Source organism: Verticillium alfalfae, genomic scaffold, assembly GCF_000150825.1.
Source record: "Verticillium alfalfae VaMs.102 supercont1.8 genomic scaffold, whole genome shotgun sequence".
In the NCBI taxonomy this organism is placed as follows: Eukaryota; Fungi; Ascomycota; class Sordariomycetes; order Glomerellales; family Plectosphaerellaceae; genus Verticillium; species Verticillium alfalfae.
In genome coordinates this window covers 516,067-527,169 of record NW_003315031.1, presented here as the reverse complement: position 1 = coordinate 527,169, position 11,103 = coordinate 516,067, and the positions used below count along the sequence as shown (strand labels likewise).

Below are 11,103 nucleotides of genomic sequence, written 5' to 3'. Positions count from 1 at the left end.
AGCTCTATGATGATGATGAAAATGGTCTATCGTACGGCCTTGGGCGTTGACTGGAGGGACGTGATGGAGGACATGGGGCACACGATCATGCTGACGTAGCGAAGTATGCGGGGATGGACGCCGTCCTGGTGCGGCACAGCCGTCGCATCGAACACGCATCACCAATACTTTTCAAAAGTCATGACCGACGCCTTTGCCAGTAACAACACGATCCTCGGTGGTGCTGTGAAATTTATTTTTGTCATGTCTCAAAAAATGTTTCCTCGGAACGGTTTCAAAGAAACCATCTACGGCATGCTCATCTGTACGCCATCTCCCTTTGCCTCCTTCACCCATTCGTGGTCGTCCCCGAGGTATTTATGCGCCCTCAGATCTCCGGATCGAGCGTGGCCCTCAAAGTTCTCGGCGCGCGAGCATCTGGCACATAGCCTGCCCATCTCACCACTGGCCTTTTCATCGAGGATCTCCTGATACGTCTGCGTCTTCAGGAACTTGCCCACCCAGAGACCGCCAGTGTAGTTGCCCGCCTTGCGTGTGGGCAATACATGGTTCGTGCCGATGCACTGTCGTTGAAACGTCAGCATGTGGATTCGCCACTCACGCGTCTTGCAACCCAAAGATCATCTCACCTTGTCCCCGAAGGAAACGGTCGTCTTCTCGCCAAGGAAGAGGGCACCGTAGTTTGTCATCTTGTCCAGCGCCTCGCGGGGCGTCTTGGTCAGAATCTGAACATGCTCGCTGGAGTTTTCGTCCGCGAGCCTGTATGCGTCGTCCATATTGTCCACAAGAACCACCTCGCCATAATCCCTCCAGGAGGTCGAGGCCAGCTCGGCCGTCGACAGACTTTTGAGAAGCGTATTGACATGGCGAATGGTTTGTTCGCCCACGGACTGAGAGCAGGTGATGAGCACCGCGGGAGAATCGGGACCGTGCTCGGCCTGGGATAACAGATCCGTCGCGGCCGTGAAGGGGTCTGCGGACTCATCGGCTATGATGAGGGTTTCGGTTGGGCCGGCGAAGAGATCGATGCCGATCTCCCCAAAGAGAAGGCGCTTCGCCTCGGCTACGAAGGCGTTCCCTGGACCCGCGATGAAATCGACCTTCTTCATAGTCTCGGTGCCGACGGCCATGGCAGCGATGGCTTGCGCCCCGCCCAGGATAAAGATCTCGTCGGCGCCGGCAAAGTGCGCAGCTGCAACGGTGGCGTTGGGCAAGCTTCCGTTGAGAGGAGGCGTGCAGGCGATCACTTGCGGCACACCGGCAACCTTGGCCGTGGTGATAGTCATGTGCGCCGACGCAAGGAGAGGGTAACGGCCCCCGGGTATGTATCTGGTCCAACAGGTCAGCGGCGGCCTTCGAAAACGTCGACCATGTACCTACGCGCCGACCCGGTTGATGGGGTTGTTCTTGTGGCCGAGAATGACGCCAGGCTGAATTTCGACCTCGATGTCGCGAATGCTGCCGCGCTGGGCCTGGGCAAACTTGCGCACGTTCTCCTGCGCGGCCTTGATATCCTGGACTGTCTGCGCTGGCACTTGGGCAATGCAGTCTTGAATTTGTCTCTCGGTGAGCTTGAAAGAAGGGGGGGTCCATTTGTCAAATCTCTCCGAGTAGCTCCTCACTGCCTTGTCGCCATTCTTTCTGACGTCTTGAATGACGGCCTGGACGACGTCGGTGACCCTCTGGTTTGATTCCGCCCTTGCGGAAAGCAGCGCAGACTTGAGGAATCGAGAATTCATGGTAACGAAAGATCAAAGCTTGTTAACAAGAAACGTGCTGGAGAGAGTTTGGAAGATGATGGAGAAGTCGATGATCTAGGGCAGCAGATGGAATCGAACGTCTTTTCTGCTTCGTCGTCGCCGGTTTATATCGAGAGTCTGCTAGTACTTGAAGGAGTGTGGGGACAGGTCGCCAAGAGTTCGGGCCCACATCCTCGCCGAGAATTTGTGGGTTACCGGGCCGGCCGGTCTTTCGCAGCGAAGAGTCGGGAACTAGTCCCCGGTTCGCAGCGAACGTAGAGTAAGGGTCTTCACCGACGCCATGCTGGCTAAAGAAAACATGACCTGCAACTTCAAGTTGTACCATACGATGTATACATTGCTCTCTACCAAGACAGGCTTTTGACTGATGTAGCCTCTGCAAACACCGTGTCTGACAGCCTTGTTCAGGAATTACGCTTCTCGCCCAATACGGTGCCGTTGTAAACGATGTCTACCTCAAAGAGTGCACGCACCATTCCAGAACCACCATTGAACGCCTGCATACGGCTATAACGAGGTTTCTTGATCAGATTAGTCTGTCTGATTGAGCAGGGCTAAGTCGGGCCCGAGCAAGGACGACAAGAGCGCCAGTCCCTGTTCGATCAGCCAATCAGATGTGGTGTACTGCTGGAAAGCGAGAAGTATGGTTACAGTCTGAATTGTTTTAAAGGGTTGTCGCATGATACCTATACTATTTATATGGCCCCAGCCCCTTGTAACGCCTAATTGTGCCGACCTGATTTGATGAGAAGGACCTCCGTAATCAGGTGTAGGGAAAGGTCTGCGGGCCATCAAACAGATCACTTAGATGACCGTGTATAGCTTACAGTCCGGCAAGTCACCAACAACACCGCGATCTCACAATAGATTGATACCGAACTAACAGTAAGCCATTCAACAGAGACTCACCCATAATACGATAGGGCAGGACAGACGAGTATGTAAGGACGGACACTCTGTGCTTTCAAATACACTCTTTCCTACGGTGGTGGGTGATTCTAAGCTCCACTGTATTTCACGTGCACACAACGCTTCATAATGCTGTCTCGCTGTAGAGTCATGACCTGAAATCCTGTCACTGACAACCCTAACCCTCCCCAACAGTGTTCCTGATTGGAACGTCTTGGTCGCAGCAGCGTAACCAGGTACGGGTTTTGGAGACCTGAAGCCGCCCTACTGGCTGAATGGTCGGTGGGCATTTGGTCACTACTGGGGCCTACCAGGAAAGTCACCTAACCCAGCTGAGACGAGCAATTTTGGGCCTTGGGACGGACTCGACCACGTAAGTTCCGTGCCTTAAATAAGCTACAATGCCTTCAATTTGACCGACGGTGAGACCTTCCGCCATGAAAAACAAGCCCTCAGCGGACAAGAGACAAGCCAAACTACCTACCTATCGTGGCCAAATTGATCAATGCCTCTTTCGCCAATGGAATCAATTCTGCGCTCACGTCGCTCGATTGAATCCTCCAGAAAATCAAGTGTCTTGCCGGAGCGAAATCTTTTCGTTGTGGGGAGTTTGACGTTGAAAAGCACTATGAGAAAGGGGAAGAAAATTTGGAAGACGCAAGCAAAAAAACGCGGGCGACGTGCTTCACGATGCGACGGATGAAGTCGGCGAGGTTTCGCGTGCTTCTTATTCTCGAGCCGGATTAGGCGAAGACCCTGTCTCCCCACGGCAACCGGCACTGAAGACGATCGTCTCGTCCCTTGGCCTTCCTATTTCAGTAAGGACCAGCACCGCTCGTCACACCTTCGCCCAACGACCCTGGAGATAAGGAGACGACGTGACCTCGGTCACCCGCTATCCCCAATGACGCCTTGTGCTCTGGTGCCCGCGCTGTGTCCCACGACCTCGGTAATCGGGGGATGAAGGGGGACACCCTAGAAGACGCCATGCTGTCGTGGAACGTTGTTTCTGGAAAACGCCGCTGGCTTGAAAGCTGCTGGCTGTGGAAAATGGAAAGCGCCGCCGAAAGCCAGCGGCGTCGCGATGGCGCCATCGTTCTGGCCTGATACGGCCGCGTAATCCAGTGCCGTGCTACCGAAAGAAGAGGCTTGACGTGACGGGCTGATGTGGAGAATCCTCCCGTTCTTGGCAAAGCTTAGCTTTAGCTGCCCGTCTTGGCGGGCGTCGCGGACCCTTGCTAGATCCAGGAACCCATGGGCTCCCCCACGTCAGAACGTTAGATTCAAGCTTAGTTGGGGGCTGTTCGTCTCGAGCCAGTACTACCTTCGGCATCGTTGTCCCGCGGAGGGTTTGGTGGTCTCTGCGTCGCATCTTAGCTGCCGCAAATAGGTCGGTCAAGGTTTCCCAGATAGGGAGCTCGCCACGCGGTACGGCCAACTGGGCACGACAAGGAATGAATGGGCTGTCTACCCGGCACGTTGGTAGCCGTGCTGTGGAGTGCGGACTGTGTAGTCCTTGTTCTGCGGGGTGCCGGCCTTGCTGAACGTGCTACGAGCCAGCCCCTCTGGAAACTCGAATCCATATTGAGGCAAATTGAGGTTATCAGGCCGCACGACTCATGCTCGTATAATGAAGGTGGAGGCATGGTATCAGCTGCAACCCAGATGGCACAATCATGGAGTGGAGTTGCTCCCTTTGGACCCTTGAAGTGCAGATATGGCCTATCTTGTGCCATGTGAGAAGTCGCGGGGCCTGATGCGATGGACGCGCTGATCTATAAAGAAAGACTCCTGCGGCGAGGCCTTACTCGTCTCTGGCACTTTCCCGCATTTGTGCCAGCACTTGATTCATCCTCGCCGTGGAAAGTTCAGCCAGAACGTCACGCCAGCATGGCATCTCCACCTACTCAAGATGTCGTCGCCAGCGAGAGACACGTGTCGCGCTTCTCGGCTGGCGACGATGACATTGTCAACGAGCAAAAGGTTGCCTCGAATGACGACTCAGTGCCCAAGCCTGGAGAGAAGAGCGAGTTTGAGATCACCTCGGCTCCAGCGTACGACACTGACGCGCCTGAAAAGGGCGCCATCGAAGGAGAAGTCATCATTGTTACTGGCGCTGACGCCGCTCACCACCTGCTGCCCCTGAGAGATGACTTTGATCCTGTCATCACGTTTCGCAGCCTGCTCTTGGCCACGCTTCTCTCTGGTTTCCAAGCTGTGATGCAGCAGATCTACATGGTTCGTAACACACATCGTTACGTCTTGAGGTACATTGACGCTAACCTCTGTTGAAGTTCAAACCCACATCTGTCACCCTATCCGGAACTTTCACGGTCCTGATTGCATACTTTGCCGGCAACGCTTGGGCTGCCTTCCTGCCTCGCGGGGACAAGCTCGAGGCTCGCTGGAGGGCCAGGGGCGGCCAGGGTGAGGTACCTCGCTACATCTGGCTCGCGTCGCAGATCAACTACGGACCCTGGAGTCTCAAGGAGCATGCTATTGCGGCCCTCACCGCGACGTCCTCATCCAATGCCGGCGCCAGCGTCGAAGTCTTCGCAGCCCAGGACCTCTTCTACGACCTGCCCCTGAGTATGGTCACCGTCGTGCTCTCCATCATCTCCATCGGTCTCTTCGGCTACGGACTGTGCGGCATCTTCCGCCCCATCACCGTCTGGCACGTCGACGCTGTCTACTGGAGCACGCTGCCCGTTGTCAAGACCCTCCAGGGTCTTCACTGGCAGGAGGTCAAGAGCTCCAAGCCCCTCCGGGTCTTCTGGTATGCCTTTGCCGGCATGGCCGCTTACGAGGTTCTTCCCTGCGTACATCTTCCCCTGGGCTCAACTCGGTCTCGGTGCCCTGCCTTGCGGCTATGAACGCCACAGGGTCCAAAGGCAGGCAGCCGTGCTGAAGAACCTTTTTGGTGGCTCAATCAACAATGAGGGACTGGGAATATTTACTCTGTCGTTCGACTGGCAATATGTAATGTCATCAGATATCTCAAATGGTCCGCCATATCTGCTAACGCTATGGGCAGATCACCTCGATGAACACGTCCCTTCCGCTTACGCTCCAGCTTCACTCTGGTATTGGTTATCTGATTTGCATGATTGTCATGCTGGCCATCTACTACAGCAACACCTGGAGCGCCAAGTCGCAGCCGTTCATGTCGACACGCCTACGCGCAGAAGATGGGACCGTGTACCCCTCGGCCAAGGTGTTTGCCGGCGGCGTGCTGGACAAGGCGGCCTTCGCGCAGTACGGCGTGCCCATGCTGACAGGCACCTTTGCGTACGCCATGTTCATGGCGAATGCTGCTGTACGTATTGTCTTCAGACCTTTGCTGTGGATGGTCCGGGTCTAACAGTTTCTAGATCGGCGCCTTGGTCGCTCACTGCATCGTCTTCTGGGGTGGAGACATCGTGCGCACCTTCAAGAGCGCGAGGAAGGGCGTGTACAACGATCCTCACCACCAGCACATGGTTAAGCACTACAAGGACGTGCCACACTGGTGGTATATTTCCGTGCTCGTCCTGAGCTTTGTCCTTGGCCTCGTTGTTGTGATCAAGGAGAACATTACCCTGCCGGCCTGGGGCTACGTAGTGTCAATTTTGCTCGGCGTTTTGATTGCGCCTTTTGTGAGTTACTTGAGGATACTGATGACGAAAATGAGCGTTGCTGACAAGCCGCAGAGCACTATTCTTTACTCAAGGTTCGGCAACGGCATCGCCACGAACAACCTCTCCAAGATGATTGCTGGTCTCCTGCTGCCCGAGCGTCCTATTGGCAACATGTACTTTGCCGCCTGGTCTCACAATGTCATCGTCAACACCGTCAACCTGTCCAACGACCTCAAGATGGGCGAGTACCGTAAGTTGTGACCATCCTATCCGATATGAGATCCTCTGTCTGAGCATTTACATAGTCAAAATCCCGCCCCGCGCCATGTTCATCACCCAGATCTACGGCACGGTCCTTGGCGGCTTCGTCAACTACGCCGTCATGAGAGGCATCGTGAACGGCAATCGCGAGCTGCTCGTCGACAGCGACGGCAACAGCTCCTGGAGCGGCGCGACGATCCAGTCCTACAACACCAACGCCACGTCATGGGCGCTGGCCAAGTACCTCTACAAATCAGGAACCCGCTACGAGGCCATCCCCTTCGGTCTCCTCGTCGGCGCCGGCATCGTCGTCGTGCATCGCATCTTCGCGCACGTAAGTCTTGCCCTCGTCCCGCGATTGGTGTCCGCCGCAGCTCGCTAACGATGGTCGCCCTTCCAGTTCGTGCCCAGGATCAAGCGCTTCTCGCTCTACGACCTCAACATGCCCCAGCTGATCCAGTACGCGGGCTACCTCCCCTACAACGCGTCGCAAACGTGCGTGCTCCTGAGCCAGGTCCTCAGCGGCCTCTTTGTGCAGTACTACCTCCGCAACCACCGCCCGCGCATCTTCAGGGACTACTCATACCTCGTGACGGGCGCTTTCGACGGCGCCAGTCTGACGGTCCTGTTCATCTTGTCGTTTGCCGTGTTTGGGGCGGGTGGGAAGACGGTGCCGTTCCCGACGTGGTGGGGAAACAATGCTGATGGACTGTATGACCACTGCCCGTCGCCGGAGTAGATGAGGACCAAATAACGAAGGTGTAAGGGGTTTTAGGGGAGGTTTCGATGCATCTTCATCTTCAGGGATGTGCAGTTCATGATGCAGGGATGCAGTAACTGTTATGAAAAAGGTTCGATTTAGAGTCATCATGTACCGAGTCTTATCGAGCAACCAAAGGTTCACCTGTTAGACAATTTTTCTCTCGTCGATGTGGTCGGGAATGTCCCAGGGGGGGATACCTGGGCCTCCAAGCAGGTACAATGTCAGTTTCAAAGGCAATGCACATGTACTACGGTTTTACTCATTTGGAGGAGGAAGTCTAGCAGCGAATAGCTTCTCGATCTTTTTTCGACATGGCGCTTTGTGAGCTTACAACGCACAATCTTTTGACCCTTTCAACATATAGTATAGCTTGAAGTAATCTTCATCTAGGCTCTTGGCAGATCTGCTATATTATCAGAGCATGCTTACTGCTTATTTCTTATGCTCTAACACGTGATCTAGGTCATGCGGGTCGGGTTCCTGACCTTATCGCGCTCCTCAGTCGCGGGATTCCCGTGGCTGTCACGTTTTCTGGTTATTACAATATTGTAGTAGTAAGCTTTGTTTCAGAGAGGCCTATAGTATGTGCTATATAGATCGCTCTTAATAGTTCTAGCTTAGTATCAGAGGAAGGTAACACAGCAGCAGTAATCAAAGAAGTAATAATTCAGTCAAAGAGGAGGAGTAATGAAGGGAGCGATCGAGAGAAGCGATCGAGAGAAGCGATGGAAGAAGGCAATGGAGGCATTGGCGTTTCAATTATCGCCGACGCTAGCAGCGCGCGGCCTTTTGCGGCGCGCCAGCGCATGGCCCTCTCCGCCGCGCTGTTCCTTGACCTACGCCGCAACCCTGGCCTATTCCAGTAGTGACCGTACTAGAGACACCCCTTGGAGACAGGGTTTCTCTCCACCCATCGCTCTTCCCATCCGTCTTCCCATCCGTCTTCTCATCGTTCTTCCCATCCGTCCTCCCATCTGTCTTCCAATCAGCCTTCCCATCGACCGTCCCATTGGTACTCGCAGTGGTTCGCTTACTGGTCCTCTCACTGGCCGTCCATCTGTCCTCCTAGTCGTCTTCCGTATCACTTGTTAATTGTCTTTTGCCTGGCCGTAGTAGACTCGTGTGTTGGGCAGTGTGAGCGAATGGCTTTGTTCATTTACTGTGTGTGAAGACCGCCTATGTGACGGCTGAACCGCAAGGCGAACTCGAGCATACTGCGGGCTATCGAGTGTAGTCGGCATACGCTGGAATGTCGGCACCACTGTTATGAACGTAGCTGTTCATCTGTCCTAGTTTTGTCAGTGCGACAGTCAAACCACAAGCATTCCACACATCTTCTTCCATCATCAAGACGATGATTAGCATGAGGGGCGGCCAACGTGGTGTTGGGCCCAGCTCGCTTGGTGCTGCGTACTGATATCCGACGCGTGTAGGCCAGAGACTCGTGTAGCTCTTCTTCACGTCCCTGGATCAGGTCCCTTCGATCGCCGCACCGCCCTCCCCGTCCTCCGGCATGCTATTCGTCTTGCATCGAGCATGGTTTTTTCAGAAGATTGCCCTGTACTTTGCTGTCAAGAGGCCTTGCATGGGCAAGAAGCTGTGTCTCACGTTGGGGATGGCGCACCAGTACGAGATTTGGTGGTGGCGCCCAGTCACAGAGACAAGGAGCCCACGCGCAGCGCCTGTTCAGGTGTGAAGTCGGGACGGGTCTTGGCTGTGAAATTGGCTGTGAATATTCTTCACAGGGTGCCACAGGGAAGCAAGCCACACCACACGGTCAACAAGCCAGGGGGGTGGGGGATCCGGATGTCTAGTGGTGGCGTCCCTTTCAAATCGATCTGCCCCGTCTCTAGCCTGATGTCCATGCACATTTGCTCCAGCGGTCAGATAGGACCGCACGGCTGGGAACTGTGCTTCAACGAGCCCCCGTTTGCCCCGCTCAGCCGCTCAGGGTGTGTCGGATCTCTTCTAGAGATTGAAAGGGCCGGCATGGACTGGCCTTGAAGGAAGCAGCCGCTGCCTATCCACAGAGGGCTGAGGTCCTGCACCATGTTCTGTGGCCGGAACGGGCTGGGGTCATGTCCGCCAACAAATGGCCTTGGTGTGTGCCCAGTACGAGGGCGAGCCACGGTCGGTCCGTGGTGGATGCGCTACTTGCCTTGCCAGTAGAGAGATGTCACCTGTCAGTGAGTGGAGATGAACGAAGGTTCCGACGAAGGGGTGTCTGTCCGCCCGGCTACCCATGCAAGCCATGCAAGCCATGGTACCCAGTCTCCAGTCTCCTCGGGGAACGAGTGGCGATCTCGACGCTAATGGCGTGAGTCGGTCCACGAAAAATCCCAAGTCCACTTGAGCAAACGCCACTGGACACTGGGAGAGATGTCCACGGAAGGAGTGCACAGAGTCTGTGTACTCGGGTGCTGGTTCGCTCAGTACAGGTCCCCTCGCCCGCCATTCTGCATCTCCATCCCCATCCTTCATCATACGGGGGAAACGCTGCATAGGTAGCTTACGCTATAGGCTTCTTTTCCTCTTTGGCCTCGTCACAGGTATCTTCTGGGCCCGACAGGGGGGATGTGCTAAAAGAAACACGGGTGACAGGCAGTGCTTGGGGTGAAGTCGGCAGTGTGCTCTGAGAAGGCAGCTTGGCTGGGCGCGACAAGGGGCGCTGGGGGATGCCACGTTGAAAGCACAACAAGCAAGTGGGATGCGTCAAGAGCACACGCGCCAGCTTAGTGTGTGTAAGCGAGGAGTTGGCGCGCCGTGGAGAACGGGAGGAGAGAGCACGACGTTCCACACTCGCCCGCATCACTGCTTTTTCCAGGGGTGGCATCCTTGCTCAGGACCGCACATCTGGACGTCATGATGGCCGATGCCCCTGTGATAGCATCAGAGAAAGCAGGCAGTGTCGGCATTGGCCAGCGCCGTTGATGTCCATCCTGTGCTGGTCCCACGTTCCGGGAGTGTACTGGATGCTGGGTGGGAAGAGGGGATGGCGGCAGGGCGCACATTGATGGGATGGTAGTGCCTCCAGGTGGTCAGTTGTCTCGATGAGCCGCCGCTTCACCTACATCCCTGCCCTCGGTTTCGCGCTTATCCAGGCCTTACCCATGCCGTCGTCGACGCACTCTTCCACGCCGGACGGTGTCTTTTCCCACGCGCAAATGAGTTCGGGTCAAGTCTCGCGATTGCGTATCAGGCAGATGCCCCAAGACCCCAAGACACCCATTGGAAGTCAGATAAAGATGATGCGCAAAGGCTACCTCGTGTGTTGCAGAAAAGAAAAGCAATGGTGTTTGTCCTAATATTTTTCCAAAGTAAATTGCCCTGATCAGACGAAGTCCTCACTGGCCTGACTTCAGTACCTCAGATACGTAGTCAGTTGTCTTCACGAACAAGATACCATCACGGAACTTGACTTCACGCCATCTGCATCATCAAGCCAATTCGAGACCAGGTCTCTCCATAGGATTTCGGAGATATCTGACGAGTAGGCTCAAGAGAACTGAAAATAGTAGTAAAAGCTCCTAATCATGGGACATATCTGTAATATAGTTGAACTATACTCAATTGAAGGAGAAGAACGGATTAATAGGTAAACTCCGGCTGCAACCATAGTAGCTGCGTAAATCAAAGCACATATTTTGACACATCTTGGCACGTCTCTCGAAAAACTCAGATACTTTGCAAAAGTCGCTGCCAAATGTGCTCTGCGTTGATGGCGCAAGAAGCAGCATACCTCCAGTCATTGTGTCGGGCATGCGCGTGAAAGACTCGAGCCTCCACCTTTGCT

General features: G+C 54.9%; 3 protein-coding genes across 3 annotated transcripts; 2 read left to right on the top strand and 1 right to left on the bottom strand.

The window, feature by feature from the left end:
- Nucleotides 1-287: 287 nt before the first annotated feature.
- On the bottom strand, nucleotides 288-1,739 carry VDBG_06585 (histidinol dehydrogenase; the record flags this gene model as incomplete). The annotated part of the gene is made up of 3 exons (XM_003002977.1): nucleotides 288-563; nucleotides 630-1,329; nucleotides 1,381-1,739. The coding sequence occupies 3 exons, from the start codon at nucleotides 1,737-1,739 to the stop codon at nucleotides 288-290; spliced, it is 1,335 nt and encodes a 444-aa protein (XP_003003023.1).
- A 2,820-nt stretch (nucleotides 1,740-4,559) lies between these two features.
- On the top strand, nucleotides 4,560-7,286 carry VDBG_06584 (oligopeptide transporter 7; the record flags this gene model as incomplete). Its single annotated transcript, XM_003002976.1, has 6 exons — nucleotides 4,560-4,907; nucleotides 4,964-5,488; nucleotides 5,704-5,985; nucleotides 6,041-6,536; nucleotides 6,592-6,881; nucleotides 6,948-7,286. 6 exons carry the CDS (start codon nucleotides 4,560-4,562, stop codon nucleotides 7,284-7,286), a joined length of 2,280 nt encoding a protein of 759 aa, XP_003003022.1.
- Nucleotides 7,287-7,997: 711 nt separating this feature from the next.
- VDBG_06583 (predicted protein) lies at nucleotides 7,998-8,402 on the top strand (the record flags this gene model as incomplete). Its single annotated transcript, XM_003002975.1, has 1 exon — nucleotides 7,998-8,402. The coding sequence occupies one exon, from the start codon at nucleotides 7,998-8,000 to the stop codon at nucleotides 8,400-8,402; it is 405 nt and encodes a 134-aa protein (XP_003003021.1).
- Between the last annotated feature and the right edge of the window lie 2,701 nt (nucleotides 8,403-11,103).